The 18,188-nt window shown below is 51.2% G+C and overlaps 2 protein-coding genes across 3 annotated transcripts in view; one reads left to right on the plus strand and one right to left on the minus strand.

The window, feature by feature from the left end:
- Positions 1-18,188, plus strand: part of LOC143833827 (uncharacterized) — a 32,293-nt gene that overhangs the window by 788 nt on the left and 13,317 nt on the right. The window contains exons 2-5 of the mRNA XM_077330052.1: positions 1,765-2,755; positions 3,380-3,524; positions 5,017-6,059; positions 12,733-12,975. Of these exons, the coding sequence (XP_077186167.1) occupies positions 1,967-2,755; positions 3,380-3,524; positions 5,017-6,059; positions 12,733-12,975 (2,220 nt within the window). The 5' untranslated portion in view covers positions 1,765-1,966. The remainder of the gene's footprint in view (positions 1-1,764; positions 2,756-3,379; positions 3,525-5,016; positions 6,060-12,732; positions 12,976-18,188) is intronic.
- LOC143834072 (uncharacterized) lies at positions 8,036-17,067 on the minus strand. 2 transcript variants are annotated; one of them, XM_077330646.1, is made up of 4 exons: positions 16,885-17,067; positions 12,544-13,510; positions 11,001-11,130; positions 8,036-9,598 (listed from the first exon to the last, which is right to left on the minus strand). In XM_077330646.1, exons 2-4 carry the CDS (start codon positions 13,294-13,296, stop codon positions 9,087-9,089), a joined length of 1,395 nt encoding a protein of 464 aa, XP_077186761.1. In that variant the 5' UTR covers positions 13,297-13,510; positions 16,885-17,067; the 3' UTR covers positions 8,036-9,086. The 2 variants fall into 2 exon arrangements, with proteins under 2 accessions (XP_077186761.1, XP_077186762.1); XM_077330647.1 differs by lacking the exon at positions 16,885-17,067 and adding an exon at positions 16,100-16,213.

The following is an 18,188-nucleotide window of genomic DNA, read 5'->3' on the forward strand; positions in this document are numbered from 1 at the left end:
AGTGGACTTTAAAGCATTATTTAAAGCACGGGTAATCAAACTGCGGCCCTCCAGATGTCCATGGACTACAATGCCCAGGAGCCCCTGCCAGCATTTGCTGGCAGGGGCTCCTGGGCATTGTAGTCCATGGACATCTGGAGGGCCGCAGTTTGACTACCCGTGATTTAAAGCATTATTAGCTGGTCTCTTCTGCTTCTCCTTTCACCACCCCTGTCCCCAGCTAGTGTTACGCCACAAATGTGACCTCATAGCTAGTGTGACCTCATGCCACAAGTGTGACCTCACAGCTAGTATGACTTCACAGCTAGTGTGACCTCACGCCACAAGTGTGACCTCACAGCTAGCGTTACCTCACTCTACCAGGCAGAAGAGGCACTGTAGATGGTGATTTTGATACCTGTGGGGGTTTATTTTTTTGGGGGGGGGGAGGTGTATTATTGTCAAGACACAGCTGTCTTATGACAACCCTGTGGCTTTCAAGGCAAGAGGCATTCAGCCATGGTTTGCCATTTCTTTCCCCTGCATAGCAACCCTTTGGAGTCACTTGGTGGTCTCCCATCCAACTACAAAACTAGGGCTGACTCTGCTTGGTTTCTGAGATCTGATGAGACCAGGCTAACCTGGGCTGCCGCTTCTGTGATGATAACATCATCCTCCCATCCTATATATAAAACGGACCTCCCCCCAGGTGTTACTGAAATGGGCTGATGGGATATAGATAAATGTTTTAATGATTTTTTTTGTTTTATAACTAAGTTCTTGTTGAATTTGTCGTTACCCGCACCGAGCTACCTGGAAGGGCAGGACACAAAAATGAAGATGCTGGTGCTGATTAATTACATTTGTTTCCCACCTGGGGACTCAGGGCTGATTAGGCCAGAAGTCAAATTACATGTAAAAATAGAATGTACAATACAGATAAAGTATACAGATCATTTTTAAAGTCAAATGAATTAGATTTAAAATCCTTAACATTAAATTTAGATCAGCCAGTTGCCTAGTTCTCTTTATTGGCTGGAAAGGAGAGAAGGGGAGAGCGGGAGGGAGGGTCAGACCCACCTTGGCTGGGTCTAATTTGGGATTTTTTTGACAGGGTGGCCAGCACATTTCTGGTGGTGATTTTGGGCCTTAACCGTAGGCCTGGTGGAACAATTCCATCTTGCAAGCCCTGCGGGGGGCCCTGGTTAAGGCCAATTTAATCTCCTTGGGGTTGGGACCCTGAGCAAATGTTGCTTCCTGGATCGTAGATTAGTCCAAAGTGGAAGGAAAATCCTTCCAAGGAAGAGAAGGAGGATCCCTGCGTAGTTACTAAGGGGAAATCAGGGGTGTATTTCTTAAGATTCTTGTGTGAAAGAGCTCAGAAGGCAGCGTGATACTCATTCAGCTCACAACCACTGCACAAAAATCCCCTTTTGTAGAAAAATAACCACTTAGGGAAAAGGTGAAGTTAGAACTTCTCCTTGGGTTTGGGTATGGGCAAGAGACCAACGGGATAAGAACGTAAAAAGGGACCTGCTGGATCAGACCACTTAGTCCAGCCTCCTGTCTCACACAGTGGCCAGCGAGTTCCTCTGAATGGCCAGCGACAGGGCATAGAGGGTGACACCTTCCCCGAATGCTGTTTCTTAGGACTGGTATTCCGAGGTGGACTGCCTCTGAATGTGGAGGTTTCTCTCAGTCACCTTGGACACTGGCCTCTGAGACACGGATGTTTCATCTGTGACAGTGTCCTCATTCCTGTTTTCGTGTCCCTTCTTCCCACAGCATCTCAGGAAGTTCCAGGACTTCTTGAGCATCTCTTGAGAGTCTCCCTCCAAGGAAGACCAAGCCCAGCCTGGGAGATCAGTCTCAGCTCTCTGAACATCTGGAATCAGACTACAGATCCATCCAGCCAGGTTCCTCCCTCAAAAGTCCAAGGCAGCCTTCTTCCCCAGGTCCACAAGCGACTGAAGGAGTGTGGAGGGGAATGGCCCATCCCCTATGCGCACCACCGTCAGAAGTGCAGCCCGTGCTGAAAACCGGGCAACAGGATGTCCAAGTCCTTAAACGTGGGGCGGGAACCAAATCGGCTGAAACGGCCCCCCACGTCATCCAGGCCGGGAATATTAAAGAACTCTTGCAAAGGACGTACGGCAAGCCGTTTATACAAGTCCCGGGCAACGATGCGCTTCAGCTGTGGGAGACCCAGTGGCAGGAGTTCCTCAGGACGCTGGATTCCCCTCACACGGGACTGGGGGTCCGGCCACTGCCGGAGCAGCCTGCCACCCCCTGGGACGACACGAAGGGCTTCCTGGCCTCCTTTGAGCAAGTGGCCGAAGCCTGCCAGTGGCCCAAGCAGGAGTGGGCGGCCCGACTCCTCCCGGCCCTCGCTGGAGAAGCCAGGCAGGCGTTTTGGCAGCTGCAGGCGCGTGACAGAGGGGATTATGGGAAGGTGAAGGCGGCCATTTTGCGGGGGGACGCCTTCCGCCGGGAGCAGAGACGGCAGCGGTTCAGGTGCTTTAACTACTGGGCCGCCGAGGGGCCGAGAGGGGCTTACGGCCACCTGCGAGAGCTTTGCCACCAGTGGCTGAAAGCGGACAAACACTCCAAGGAGCAGATCCTGGAGCAGCTGATCCTGGAGCAGTTCTTGACCGTCCTCCCTCCGGAAATGCAGAGCTGGGTCCAGGACGGTGGCCCGGAGACCTGCTCCCAGGCGGTGGCCCTGGCGGAAGACTTCCTGCTGAACCAGCCAGCGGCTGAGGAGTGGGGACAGCAGGTGAGGCCCCTACGGAAAGCACTTGAGGGAGGTGGCGTGAGGGGTGGGTGCTTTGAATAATTGACCTATCGCTGGTTCCATCTGTTTTCAATGTGTGTTCCCCAGTGCCCCAGGGGGACCAGGCAGAGCAAGTCCCCTGTTTGTTCTCTCTCTCTCTCTTTGCTTTCTTTTTCTCTTTTCTCCACTTCTCCCATCCCTAATTGCCAATGAAATGCCAAGTGGAAACCAAGCCCCTGCAGCAGGGGCTCCTGGGAATTGTAGTCCACGGACATCTGGAGGGCCGCAGTTTGACTACCCCTGGCTTAGGGAATCTGTAGTTTTATTGAGAAGAGAAACAACGCTGTAAAAAAGGAGAAGGGAGAGAGAGCCCCAACTGACGGCTGTTTGCGAAGGAATCCGGGAAGTGTACTCAAAGGGGCTGAGCCAATTGGGACACGGGAGGGGATGATTTGAAAAATCCCAGGAAGTTCCTAAGTCTAAATATGCAAATGACACACCTCCTCTGACACCCCTTGTAGGATATTCTTCATGTGGCCTTGAATCATGCACACCACAGATCTGGCCTAGTCCAACCATTCAAACCCGAAACGTTGACCCTCCCCCTTTTGTTACTGTGTCCTGAAGGGGATTCAGGTACCTCCCCTGCTCATGGAGATGGATACAGATTCCCCTGAAGTGGAGGAGGAAGAGGTGGTCGACCTTTCGGAGTACGGCAAAGTGTGCAAAGAGGCAGGCTGGGAGATCCACAGCCACGAGGACGCCCTGCCAGGTAAGGATTTATTAATGTACTAGGGGCCAAGCCCGTTGCATTCAGGAATACAATGGGCGCTTGATTAGAGGGCTGAAGAACTCTGTGGATGGCCTCTCCCTCCCCTCAGGACCTGGAAGAGCTGCAGGTGACTGTTATAGAACTCACCAGCAGGGGCAGCTCTCATGCAGCAGGGATCTGCAGCCTCCGAGCCTCGGAGGGAAGTGGAAGGAGGAGGGGGTGGTCAGGGGCGGGGGGGCGGAAGGCGATTGGCCGGCCGCTGGGCAAACAAGCAAGCCGGTTGGAGGAAGAGGCACTCAGGGGTGGGGCAGCCGCCCTGAGTGGGTGTTAAGCGCTGAGTGGCACTTAAGCCATGAGACCAGCTCCTCCTCCAAGGTCTTACCAGAAATATATAGTGGAACAGATTTACCGTGTGGCGCGTATCCAGGAGATCAGAGGCTTGTCTGGCCACCAGGCAAGGCCAGTTTGGAGGTGGTTGGCCATTGACGGCCTCTGCTTCATGACCCTTGGAGTCTCTACCACCCAAATCCTTGGAGGTCTCCCGTTCAAATTCTAGGTTTTGAGACAGGATTGGGCTCAGGTAAGGATACTTTGCGCCTTTACAAAGATTGACTGAGTGATGTGACCCACCCACCTCTCCCAAAATGGCCAGTGATGGGCCTGGAGGGGGTGGGAAGGGGAGGGTCCCCGGGTGGACATGTGCACAGCTCTGCTTCCCATTCAAATTCTGCATGATTGCGCCACTTCTGGGGTTTCACAAAGCCTGAAGGATGCATCAGGGGGTTCTCATTGATAAACAAAAAAAGTTGAGAAAGGCCAGTATAAGCTTTTGTGTGCACGGCACACTTCCTCAGATACAACTGAGTGGGAATTACCAATCTATGCATCTAGGTTGAGGGTAAGCAGTCAATTACAAAGACATTTGACAGATTCAGTAACCCAATAAAATCAGAGTCCAGCAGCACCTTTAAGACCAACAAAGATTTATTCAATATGAAGAAGAAGAAGAAGAAGAAGAGTTGGTTCTTATATGCCGCTTTTCCCTACCCGAAGGAGGCTCAAAGCGGCTTACAGTCCCCTCCCCATTCCTCTCCCCACAACAGACACCCTGTGGGGTGGGTGAGGCTGAGAGAGCCCTGAGATTCCTGCCCGGTCAGAAAAGCCTTATCAGTGCCGTGGCGAGCCCAAGGTCACCCAGCTGACTTCATGTGGGGGAACGCAGATTCGAACCTGGCATGCCAGATTAGAAGTCGGCACTCCTAACCACACCACTAAACTGGCTCTCATTATGAATATTATGAATAAATCTTTGTTGGTCTTAGAGGAGCTACTGGACTCTGATTTTATTGTGCCACTTCAGACCAACACGGCTACTCACTAGATTCAATAAATGTACAAGAATAACAAGCTCAGGTTATGACTGGAGACCCAAACTCGGGTCTGACATGTTTAATGCTGAGCTTTACTTTATGTGTTTTGACTTCCCCTGCAGGACAGGGGACCGCAGATGAAAACAAGCAACTTCCACAGGACGATGTGACACTCGGAGAAATGGAACCCGCTGATTTCCAGAACGGCGACGAGTTGCAAACCTTTGGGGACCGCAATGCCCCAGCCGACGAGACAAAGACAAAACAGAAGAAAAAAGGCGGAAACAAGTTCAGGAATCCCCCCGAGGAGACCCTGAAAGGCAAGAATCCAAGCCCACGTCCTCCCGGCGGAGAGGAACCCGGATCCGAATCTCGCCTCGCCCGCGCGCCGGAGAGCCCCTTCCAGTGTTCGCACTGCGGGAAAAGCTTCTCCCGGCGATCCGACCTGTTGCAGCACCGCCGGATCCACACGGGGGAAAAACCCTTCCGCTGCTGGACCTGCGGCAAGGACTTCCGCGAACCCTCGCACCTGGCGGAGCACAAGCTGCTGCACACGGCCGAGAAGCCACACAGGTGCACCGAGTGCGGCAAGAGCTTCTGCCTGTCCTCCAACCTGCACAAGCACCTCAAGATGCACGCCGGGGCCACCGCCTACACGTGCGCCGACTGCGGGAGGAGCTTTGCCCAGCGCGCCAAGTTCTGCCGGCACCGCAGGGCCCACTTGCAGGGGAAGGCGTACCAGTGCCAGAACTGCGGGGAGAGCTTCGGCCAGCTCACCCAGCTTTCCAGGCACCAGCGGCTTCACACCGCGGAGAGGCCTTACCCGTGTCCCGAGTGCGGGAGGCGCTTTGCCCACAAGTCCACCTTCAGGAAGCATCGGGTGACCCACACGGGAGAGAAGCCCTACCCGTGCTCGGCGTGTGGGCGGCGCTTCAGCCAGTCCTCCAACCTCCACAAGCACTACAAGATCCACACCGGGGAAAAACCGTACACGTGCGCCACCTGCGGGAAGTCGTTCACCCAGAGCTCGCACCTCAACATGCACCAGAACACCCACAAAGGAGTCAGAACCTACAAGTGCATGGATTGCGGGGACAGCTTTTCTGACCGGTCTCGTCTCATGAAACATAAATTGATTCATCGGAACCCAATTGGCACTTCTGTATGAGGTCTCATAAGGTTTGAGGGCTCCCCGCCATCCTGTAGGGCTCAAGGAAGAAAGACCTTCTTCTCGTTGAACTCAGGCAGCCTAGGAACATTTTTCCTGCTTTGGAGGGGGGGGATCACAGCCGATGGTGGGTATTTCTGCCAAACAAATACGGAAGACTCAAGTTTAAATCTTCCCTCTCTTGCAGAGTCGTTGGTCTGCTCTTTAGCCTCCTTGAGATCTATACGGCAGGAGCACAGCTAATAAATATTTTAAATAGATTAACCTCAGTCCCCTGGCTGCAGTTGGGGAGATGATGATGACTTATTTCTTATTACACTTTTATACTGCCCTCCCAGCAAGCCGGCTGAGGGCAGTGTGAGGTAAAGGTAAAGGTATCCCCTGTGCAAGCACCGAGTCATGTCTGACCCTTGGGGTGACGCCCTCCAGCGTTTTCATGGCAGACTCAATACGGGGTGGTTTGCCAGTGCCTTCCCCAGTCATTACCGTTTACCCCCCAGCAAGCTGGGTTCTCATTTTACCGACCTCGGAAGGATGGAAGGCTGAGTCAACCTTGAGCCGGCTGCTGGGATCGAACTCCCAACCTCATGGGCAGACAGCTTCAGACAGCAGGGCAGGGTACATCATATTAATACATCATCTGTTCCACATAACATATTTCTGGCAGGGCCTTGGAGGAGGAGCTGGTCTCATGGCTTAAGTGCCACTCAACGCTCAACACCCACTCAGGGCGGCTGTCCCGCCCCCGAGTGCCTCCTCCTCCAACCAGCTTGCCTGTCTGTCCAGCGGCCAGCCAATTTCACTACATGTAAGTTTTCACTAGATGCGGTGTATGGGATATTGCTGATTTTTAAAGATGTTTTTCCTGCCATGACTTGGATCAGAGGTGTGTAAGGGGGAGGGGGAGATCCTCAATCAAGGGCGTGGTAAGCTTAGTTCAAGAGGGAGCTTGGTGCCTTAGTTAAGAGCAGCAGCCTGTAATCCGGAGAAGTAGGTTAGATTCCCCATTCCTCCTCTGCATGCAGCCAGCTACATGACCCAGTTCTCTCAGAGCTCTCTCAGCCTCACCTACCTCACAGGGTGTCTGTCTTCTTCGTTTTTCTCTCTTCAGTTTTATCCTCTCTATAACCCTGTGAGGTCGGTCAGACCGAGAGTGCGTGACCAGACTAAATCACTCAGTAAGCTTCCATTGCTGGACGAACATTTGAACCAGGCTTCCCCAGAATCCTTTTCCCTCTGGATTAAAAAAGAAAAATTAGCCATCAAGTCTCAGCTGATTAATAGTGACCTAGCAGGGTTTTCAGGACAAGAGGGGTTCAGGGGTGGTTTGTCACTCCTTCTCTCCATGTCACAACCTTGAACATCTTAGGTCAGCCATCGAAATACCAGCCAGCGCTTGGACCTGTTAGGTGTCCAAGATTCAGCAAACCTGGCCTATCCCTGTCAGAGTAAACCACAGTCCCCACCCCCCTATAGATCCTACTTGAAAATTCAGAGTTAAAAGTTCTTATTTGGATTAAAACCAGCTTGGTGTAGTGGTGAGGAGTGCAGACTTCTAATCTGGTGATCTGGGTTTGATTCCGCGCTCCCCCACATGCAGCCAGCTGGGTGACCTTTTAAACACTGATAAAACTGTTCTGACCGGGCAGGAATCTCAGGGCTCTCTCAGCCTCACCCACCCCACAGGGTGTCTGTTGTGGGGAGGGAAAAGGGAAGGCAACTGTAAGCTGCTTTGAGACTCCTTCGAGCAGAGAAAAGTGGCATAGAAGAACCAAATCTTCAGTAATATCAGGGCTCTCTCAGCCTCACCCACCCCACAGGGTGTCTGTTGTGGGGAGAGGAAAGGGAAGGCGAATGTAAGCTGCTTTGAGACTCCGTTGGGTAGGGAAAAGTCGCATATAAGAACTGTTCTTTCTTAAAACAACAACACACAGTCTATTGAAAAAAACTTATCTTTAATCATATAAACACCATTGGATTGTTACAAAAATATGTGTATTAAAAGTACCAACTTTCAACTTTGGTGAGTTGGAACACTATTTAAAAAGTGGACTTTAAAAATGCTTGTACCGAAAAAACTGAGGTCTGAACGGTGCAGAATTCAAAACTGATGAATTTGACAACAGGCCCAAAAATCTGTTTACAATAGTACAATGAGTTCAATGTGTTTCTATTTTTAAATTTCGTTTTTATTTTTAAAAAGAAAAAAACAACCACCCCCTAATCCAGATGCGCTGGAGAAGGACCAACAGGTTGTAAGAGCCTCAAAAAGGCAGAAGAAGAGGACAGAGCAATGCTACACAACAGCTTCCATATCATACGGGGCAGTGGTGAGAGACAAAAGGTCTCTGGAGAAGACCAAGTTCCAGCCGGAGATCATGAGAGCTACAGCCTCAGAGTGAAAAATTGCTCTGGGCAGAAAATGCTCACTTTTTTTATTAGGAAAGGGTGGGTTTGGTTCCCCCTCCCCAAAAGATGAAAAAATACAAGCCAAAGGGGTAAAAATACAAGCCAAAACTGCTTTAAGTGGGAGATCCATGTTCCAATCACCTCATTGGGGGGGGGGGGGGAGACTGTTATGAGATTTTAGCCAACAAGAAAATGTCACAAGATCCCCTGCAAGCCCCACCAACCTTTATTCTGACCTTTGGTATGAAGAGATCATTTGTGTCTGGACATATAGACCAGCTCACATCATCAGCTCCAAATAAGGGGTGAGCGCTTCGGTGCGATTCGGCTGCCTCGGCAATCACCGAAGCCGAAGTGGCCAGCACCACAGCGCAGAGGGGCAATGCTGGCAGCAACGTGCCAGCCAGTGCCCGCACGCAGGCACAGAGCTCTGCGCCTGCATGCAGCCATAAGCTGGCATGCCAACCCCAACAATGCCCTTCCCCTCTGCTGGGTGCCTCAGGCATCAGTGATTGCCAAGGTGGCCGAACCGCACCGAAGCGCTCACCCGTATTTGGAGGACACACACACACAACATATCCCAGTAGGCCTCCCCCTGCCCTATCTCCACTCAAATCAAAGCCTCTTTCCGGCTTTTGCATGCACCAATTCATGTCTCTCCCGTTGCCACTTGCGGTCAAACCCTTCCCCGCAGAACTGGCACTCGTGCGGCTTCTTTCCCGTGTGGACGCACTCGTGCCGAATCAGATCGGACCGCCAGCAGAAGCCTCGGCTGCAGAAGCAGCATTCGTAACGCTTCTCCCCCGTGTGACGGACTTGGTGCCTCATGTAGCTCGAGAGCCCGCTGAAGCTCTGCCCGCAGTCAGGACAGACTTTCGTTCTGCTCCGGATGTTTTCGGGGGGAAGTGAGGCCCTGCGGTATCGCTTGGAGGCCTCTTCCCGAGGCGGAGAGGAGTTGGCCCTTCTCAGCCTCTCCGAACGCCGCCGTTCCTTGACGTGGACTTCCTGGAACTGGGGATAGGGAGAGGCCTTGGGGGGTCTTCCCCGTGGTCTTGGGTAACATTCAACTCGCTCCAAATGTTCCCGCTCCAGGCTCTTCTTCCTGCCCCTTCTGACTTCCTCGTAATCTGATGGAACGAAGGCAAAAAGTCGGCACAGGTGAGAACCGCCCTCAGTTGGCTGTGATGGGAGTCCCATCCCAATAGCAGTAATAATATTCTCGGGACCGTTTTATGCCTCAGGTGCTTTTTCTGGTGGTGGTTTACTGAAATAAATGCACCGGGCAAATGGTTGTACTCTTGGGAGGGGAGATGTGGGTTTTCTGAGATCATCTGAATCAGAAAACAAAAGGTGACAAAGACACCATATATAGTTTGGGATCGAAATACCACAAGACCCGCCCAATCCCTCCTGTTTCAACCTTTTGACTATGGAGGCATCTCTGAAGTATTTTTCAGGCTTGGAGTGGTGACATGTCTCTTTGGAGAAGTAGGCACGAAAGTAAGTTGCGGGAGGCAGCCAATCGATCGACTGATCATTTACCATTTCCATGGTGGAGAGACTAGGCCTGTACAGCAGCAGGGGAAGTGGGCTCTGCCCTAAATCCACCATTTTAAAGCGCAAGTTGGTGAATCCCAAAAAGTGGATTCACCAACCTAAAAAGCACTTCTCCCGGGGACGGGGTTTTTTTTTTAATCGAAGAGCCTGGAGCAACGAATAGGCATACAAGTGTGCAGGCAAAGCCAAAAATAATTCCCCCCCCAAAGTTGTCACACAAAGCATGCCTCTCTAAAGTCCTCCCCCCCCAAAAAAAATCAGGAACAAGATTAATTTTTTTTAAATTCAAGACTCGTGATTCCATAAGGGCTGGCGTTATAAAAATCACTGCATCTATGATTAGATGCATAGGCATTTCAACTGAGAACTATTAATTAAATAAAAAAAAGAAATTGGCGGGCATAGTGGGACCTTTAAAAAAATGAGAAAGGGGATTGGCTGTCTGGCTTGATTGACAGGCCGAAGAGAGTCGCGGATAAACTGCGTTGCTCTCTTCCGCCATTTCCAGCAGCGCTTGTGGAGGGTAAGAAGTGGGATACAGGGAGATGGCAAGAAGGTGAGGAATGGCACGAGGCGTGATAATATTTAGCGCTATGCTATTCAGCTGGCGTAATGCCATTTTTTTCAATGTGCAGAAATGTCTGGAGCATTCCTGTCCCACAAAGAGCATACTATCTTTACCTTGTGGCTAGCAGCCACTCATGGACCTTTCTTCCCTGTTTATCCAACCCCCTCTTGATGCCGCCTGTGCTTGTAAGCTGCCACCACATCCTGCAGCAGTAATTTCCATAACTTAATTATGCTTTGTAATCTGTTCTAAGACCCCTGTTGATTACTTTGTGGAGTGACCATGAGTAATTCTCTTTTGAGGAACAGGAGTTTCCTGCATGTTGCAACTGAGCACCTCCCCACCCACCCCAATTTCAAAAAGAAGTTCCCCAAGATGAAAAAGATGCCACGAACGCTCCTTACTTGGGTAGGACCTCCTGGATGAACTGGAGTCCACGTTGATCTGCTTATTGGCCGACAGCAGGTTCCTATCCGGCTGAGATGCTTTGGGCTTGGAATAATCCAGTGCTACATCGTTTGGCTCCTGAAGATGCTAATATGTTTGGGAGGATCAAGACCAAGTCAGCACAAGACCCCAGTTTAGTTCAGTTACACAAAGTGCCTGCCACGCAATGGGAAAAAACCTCCTCTGATATTGTCACGCCCACTAGTTAAGAGCTATACATTACATAAACCAAATATACAAAGCAGAAGTCTCCACTGGGGTTGCACGCTCTGGCAAGCACCAAAGCCTGAGGCAGCCAGGGTTGCGGTGCAGAGGGGTAGTGCCCCACCAGCCCGCCCCCTCCCTCCACATCACGGCACTGGCCACCTCAGGCTTTGGTGCTTTCCGAAGCACGTAGTCTCCATGGTGCCCCAGTGACACCTTTCCTAATGCCCGGAAGCTATATTGTACCTGGCTTTGCCACCTTGTGTCAGAATTCCAAAGGGACCCTCGGCTCAAAAAGACTGGGGACCCCTTGGTCTAAGGCCCACCCAGTGCTTTACGCAGAGGATACAGATGCATTTCCCTAATTCACAAACTGACCCCGACTCTCTGGACTGCTTGATTTTCAGGACAAAGCATTCTCCTCTTTCGTCTGGGGGATCGAGCTACAGCAAATAAAATTAAATAACAAATACCATACTTATTGTATAGTGCGCACATATGAGACCGGTATCCAGAACTATCGGAAATTCCAGACCAGATTGAAGGTGTGGGAGTGCAGGTATCACGAGGAGGAACCCATGGTCTTGTAGATAAGAAATTCTTTCCCTAACCACACTGGTTGTGAACAGTTTTATAACATGCCCTTCCTAGAAGGCTCAGGGCAGGGAACTTAATATATACAACTAATTAATTTACATGAATGAAACAGTCATTTCATTCCTCATAAATTAAATGATTAAAAACTGTCTCCTTAAAAACATTATGGCGGGGGGGAGGGCAGAATGTCTAGTTTTAATTGGGCGTTGTTATTTTATGGATGGAGCATTGATTGTTTTAATGAGCAACGAAGCCAGCAATTCCTCGTTAATCTCCTGGCTTCAATCATATGCCTGGCAGATCTGCTCCATCTTACAGGCCCTGTGGAAGGTTCCAGAGGGCCCCGATCTCGCCAGGGAGAGCTTTCCACCAAACCAGGGCCAGAACCAAAAAAGGCCCTAGCAGAAGAGGCGTTCCCGAACTTTTAGTAAAAATCAAAACCTGGAATCTGCTATCTCTGAAACACATCTGCTTTCATGAGGTTCCCAGGTCCTACTAATCCACTAGGAACGCTTGTAAATGGCACGGTCCAATATTCAGAATCCTAATGTTTTTTAATTTTATGTGTGCAGACCATACAATTATTACTTAATCCATTTTATCTGCTGTAGCTTGACCCTCTTGAGCAAACGGGAATGTTTTGGCTTGAGGGGGCTTCCCGCTTTCTTTGCTGTTTGCAAAACACGCCTCCCCGCTCACCTGCTCTTCCTTCCTCTCGGCGGCCAGCAGCTTCCTCAAGAACTCTTCGGCCAGGGCCACGGCCCGATTGCAGGTGACCGGGCGCCGCGCCCGGACCCAGCCCTGCATCTCCCTGGGCAGGATGCTGAGGAACTGCTCCAGGATCAGCTGCTCCAGGATCTGCTCCTTGGTGTGCCGCTCGGATTGCAGCCACTGGTGGCAGAGGTGCTGGAGCTGCAGGAAGACCTCCCGGGGCCCCTCGGCCTCCTGATAGCAGAACCGGCGGAACTGCTGGCGTTTGCGCTCCCGGATCATGGCCTCCCTTTGCAAGACGGCCCTCTTCACCTTCCAGAAGTTGCCCTGGTCTTTCTCTTCCAGGCCACGGAAGGCCTTCTCGGCTTCCTCGTCCAGGGCCGGCAGGAGGCGGCTCACCCACTCTTTCTGTGGCCAACGGCAAGCCACGGCGACCTGCTGGAAGGAAGCTAAGAAGGCCTCCGCGTTCTCCCACGCGCTCAGCCCGTCCTGCAGCTGCGAGTCGTCCCAGGGGCAGTCTTCTGCTTCCAGGAACTCCTGGAATTCGAGTTCCCAGTACTGAAGCTTGTCGTAGGTTTTCGGCTGAACCTCCCGGGGCAGCGACCCCGCCTCTCTGGCCTCCATGTCGTCGTGTCTTCCCATGCCCAGCTCGGGCCAGGATGGTTTTCCCATGGCCTGTGCAAACGCAGCTTGAAACTCGGGGTCAAAGGCAGCGACCTCCCATGGCTCTGTGGCTGCCATTTTCTCTGCCAGGCACAGAAGGTCTTGGCCGGGCCTCACTTGGACCTTAACCTACTTGCTCGCTGGAAACAGGTCCGTTCGATGGGGCTTGCGGATGTCCCAGTGCTCAGGATGGGACAATGAGGACAAAACGTCACAGTTCACAGTGGAGCTCTCCCAGTAGAGCTCTGGAGGTTTCAGGGGGCCAGAAGTGACTAGGTTTCCAAGGTCTCCTCTGGAAAGAAATAAAAAAGACAGTAAGAAGAGCTGGGGGGGGGGTTTGTTTGGTTCCCCTGCTTTTTTACTACCTGAAGGTGTCTTAAAGGGGTTGAGAGAGCTCAGAGAACCGGGCCTGGCCCAAGGTCACCCAGCTGCCTGCATGTGGAGGAGTGGGGAAACCAAACCCAGCTCTTGAGATTAGAGATTAGATATAACAAATTAGACTATTATATTCAATGTTAAAATTATATTACATTTTAAATTTTAAATCATATTAAAAATGTAAATTATCGATAAAATAAACCTTCTAACGGTGCTTCCAACAATTTTGATAAACAGAAGTTTAATTTGATCATACAATCATAGAATCAAAGAACAATTGGAAGGGACCTCCTGGGTCATCTAGTCCAACCCTCAGCAGGACACTCACAACCCTATCGCTCATCCACTGTAACCTGCCACCCCCTTGAACATTAGGTACCACGGGGCTCAAATTTTGTCCCTCTAAGCGAGCATATGACCCAGCAAACTCTCATGGCTGAGCAGGGATTTGAACCTGACAATCCAAATCTTTGGTTGACGTTCTAATCCAGGCTTTCTAATCCAGGTGTAACCCTGGGGTTTCTTGACAGCCCTGGAAAGTTTCTTGAATGGGCAAGTTAGTTGAGCCCCCCCCCCCACAACAGCCAATGGTAGACCTAGAACGGGTGGGGAGGGGTGGGGCCCTGGGTGGGGATGTAGACAGCTCTGCACAATGACAGATTTACTCAGATTGCATTGCGATATCGTGCCATTTCTGAGATCTGTCAAAGCCTGAAGAATGTTTTAGAGCAGTGGTCCCCAACCTGCGGGCCGCGGCCCGGTGCCGGGCCGCAGCTCCCTCTCCCCGCTCCGCCCACGCAGTAAAAAACATCCCAGGCCGCAAGCTTGCGGCCCGGGAAGCTTCTTACTGCGGGAGGCGGGGAGAGGGAAACAGGGCCGGGCCGCGCCCGTGCGGGCCACGCCCGCTCGGCCCGATCCGCGGGCGCGGCCCGTGGGCGCGGCCCGTGGGCGCGGCCCGATCCGCGGGCGTGGCCCGCGCGGGCGCGGTCCGCAGGGGCGCTGCCCGATGCCCTGCCGGTCCCCAGCCTCGGAAAGGTTGGGGACCACTGTTTTAGAGATTTCTCAAAGGTAAAAAAGATGAGAAAAGCTCAATGAATTCTTCCAGCAACTCGAGGGGGAGGGAGAGGAAGCAAGACGAAGTCTCTTGGGAAGCATAAAAGAGCTAAGTTTGGTGTAGTGGTTAGGAGTGCAGATTTCTAATCTGGCATGCCAGGTTCGATTCTGCACTCCCACATGCAGCCAGTTGGGTGACCTTGGGCTCGCCACAGCTCTGATATAACTGTTCTGACCGGGCAGGAATATCAGGGCTCTCTCAGCCCCACCTGCCTCACAGGGTGTCTGTTGTGGGGAGAGGAAAGGGAAGGCGACTGTAAACCGCTTTGAGCCTCCTTTGGGTAGAGAAAAGCAGCATATAAGAACCAACTCTTCTTCAGTGATATCAGGGCTCTCTCAGCCTCACTTCCCTCACAGGGTGTCTGTTGTGGGGAGAGGAAAGGGAAGGCGACTGGAAGCCACTTTGAGACTCCTTCGGGTAGGGAAAAGGGGCCTATAAGAACCAACTCTTCTTCTTCTTCTAACCTGTGGAACTCACTGCCCTGTGATCCCTCATGCGCTTCCTGAACCCAAGCACATTAAATTTAGGGGAGAAAACATAAAATAAGAACACAGCAATAGAAAAATACACAAAGGTGGATGGATACGAGTCCCCCAGTGGGACCTGGGGAACCCCTGGATTTACAGCTCCCCTTCAGGCCACAGAAATTAGTTCCCCTGAAGAAAATGGCTGCTTTGAAGGGCAGACTCCATAGCAGGGATCCTCAACCTGTGGTCCTCCAGATGTTCATGGACTACAATTCCCATGAGCCCCTGCCAGCATTTGCTGGCAGGGGCTTATGGGAATTGTAGTCCATGAACATCTGGAGGACCACAGGTTGAGGATCACTGCTCCATAGTATTAGATTCCACTGAGGCCCCGCCCCAAAACCCACCCACTTCTGGCTCCACCCCCAAAACCTCCAGGTATTTATCAGCCCAGAGTTGGCATCCCTATCTACATCCATTGTTTGCTAGGCTATCGGGTCGGAGACCAATTCTGGGCTTCTGGGGACTTAAACAAGGCCTTCCATAAGCGCGCATTTTAAATATATATATTTTTTATTTCACAAAACTTTAATAAAAAAAAAACCAAATGCATGATATTTTTTTAGCCTTGGCGGCGGCAATACCAATTTTAAGCTCCCATATCGCAATGCAATTAATTCAAAAATGAATTTTACATCCAAACTAAAATTTGCCTTTTAAAAATTTGCCAGCCTTTCCCAAAAGCTTGGAAAAGTCGGCATTACAGTAGCTTCTAGGTGATATAAAAGAATGAGACAGATATTGTTAATTCTCTGCTTTTCTTCCCCATATAGCAGTGATAGTATACAATTACAATGCAGTATTTAATCCCCACTTTCAACTATCTTCCTAAATAAATAAAATGCATTTTTAAAAGGCGCACCGAGGTCTCCCCGGGGGACCGATCGCGTGGACGCAACCCTTGCTTGATCGAGGCGACTGCACGGGATCTACTTCAAACATGCCAGGGCGGGGAAAGGCCTTCTCCGGGCCAAGATTTCCCGGATCGGGGCCGAAGGCGCCTCTCCGCCCGCCGGCCTAAAGATACTCCCCAAATATCAAGGCAGCTCCCCAAATATCAAAGAGCGCAATAGCCAAAAAAGCATGTTCAGTGCAGGGGGACCCGATCCCCGGGGGCCCGCCACGTGCTCCCTCCAGCACAAAACAAAAACCCTCCGGTCCGGCTACGGTGCCTTTCATTTTTATTCACATGCATAATTGCCCTTGCATCCCGCTCGCATCAATCAATTGCTAGTAAATAGTAATCAATTTCAAATCTGTGTGTTTTTTTTTAATTGGCTTAACCGCTAGCAAATTTTAAGCTTCGCAGGGCGGAACGCTCGAGCCGCTCGGGGAGCCCACTTGGGCCGAAAGGCGGCCATGCAAACTGCTCTGAACCAGTACAATCCGGCCGGAAAAGCGGCATATAAATGCTGAAATAAAATAAAGGCTGCCCCAGCGCGCTGTTTGTGCGCATCCCTCCACCCCCCCCCCCAACGCGAACAACTGCCTCCAGAGCTGCGGGTTCTGCAACTGCAGCATCGGTCTAAATTTGGGGTCTTTTTTTGGGGGGGGGCATATCTTGTGGCGGTGAGTTCCGCGCGTCCTGCTGCTCAGCTGCAGCCGCGCCGGAGCCCCTTAGGAGAAGCGACCCGCTTGGAGACTCACCGAGGCGCCTGCGAAGGGCTCGTCCGGAGGCCGGCTGGCGAGTGGGGCCCGGAGGGTCCGGATCCAAGGTCTTGAGAGCCCCCGGCCCGCCCCGCCGGGGAGACGCGTCGGGAAACCGGGTTTTAACCCTTTGCGAGATGGGCCCGCCTTGCACAAGCGCCTCCGGCCCGGGAACCCGCCGCTGACCTTTGCCAGGCTATTGAAAGGCAAATGCATTGCAAATGTACCTGCAGGAGGATAGTTAAGTCTGGCGAGAGAGCCCGGCCAGACTACCTACCCCGCCCCCCTTTACAGCTGCAGGGCAGGCAGGAGTTCAGCTGGTCGAGTTCCTTCTGCACCAGTTGTGTGTGATCCACTAGCCGACCCAAGAATAGAGCGGGTATTTTCAAAGATGCCGTATTTCTTTTTATTTATAATTATATATTATCTATATTTTTGTACCTCCCCCCCCACACACACACACGTACATACCTGCTCCAGGCAGCTGACAGCCTGAGTTGATAAGCAGGGCACTGCTGCAAGATAAGGAGGCTCCACAGAAACTCAGGCAGATGCATAGAATGCGGGTGTGGGTTTAAATAAATACTGTTTTCTATTTAGATTTATCTATATTGTTTCATATTTAGATGCTTAAATGAATACGGTAAGGTGACCAGATTTTAACATTGGTAAAGCGGGACACCATTGACGGGGGGAGGGGGGGCGTGTTGATTAAGAATTTGGTCTATATGGAGCAACAAACAGTTTCATAGAATGCAAAAATAGTATTGTAATATATATTTTTAAAATTTCAACATAAGTACAATTTGCCAGGTACCCCCAGATGTCCCTCCAAAACGGTTATATATATATTTGAACAGTATTTAAACTGTGTGTGTGTGTATATATATAAACAATATTTATAAATATGGTTTGCGAGTTTCTGTTTATATTTTATATGTATATGGGTAAATATATATGCATATATAAAACGTTGTGCTTAAACACACACACGTAAATAGGTTTGGGAGTTTTTTGGCATTTGATATAGACTGACTAGGAACTGGGGAGACCCGGGTTCAAAAACCCACTCAGCCACAGAATTTTAGCTCTGTGACCTTGAGCCAAACGCTCTCTTCCTCCCTTAGCCCATCCTGCAAGGGGTCTCATGAGGACTAAATTCACATGGGAAGCCATGTACAGCTGGAGGAATCGAGGCAGAGCCGGTGTGTCAGGGCCTGGGCCAGGCTGTTGATGCAAGCAGGGCTCCTGTGCTTTGCAGCTGCGTGACAGGCAGGAATTCACCCGGTGCAGCACCTGCCGTT

This window comes from Paroedura picta, chromosome 3 (genome assembly GCF_049243985.1).
Source record: "Paroedura picta isolate Pp20150507F chromosome 3, Ppicta_v3.0, whole genome shotgun sequence".
NCBI classification, from domain to species: Eukaryota; Metazoa; Chordata; class Lepidosauria; order Squamata; family Gekkonidae; genus Paroedura; species Paroedura picta.

What these genes read in the sequence shown, in the direction of transcription:
- LOC143834072 (XM_077330646.1), bottom strand. Translation starts at nt 13,296, where the DNA reads ATGGCAGCCACAGAGCCATGGGAGGTCGCTGCCTTTGACCCCGAGTTT. An exon ending in CCGAGAGGAAGGAAGAGCAG is followed by an intron (nt 11,131 to 12,543) that starts GTGAGCGGGGAG and finishes CAAACATATTAG; the next exon opens with CATCTTCAGGAGCCAAACGA. An exon ending in ATCCAGGAGGTCCTACCCAA is followed by an intron (nt 9,599 to 11,000) that starts GTAAGGAGCGTT and finishes TCGTTCCATCAG; the next exon opens with ATTACGAGGAAGTCAGAAGG.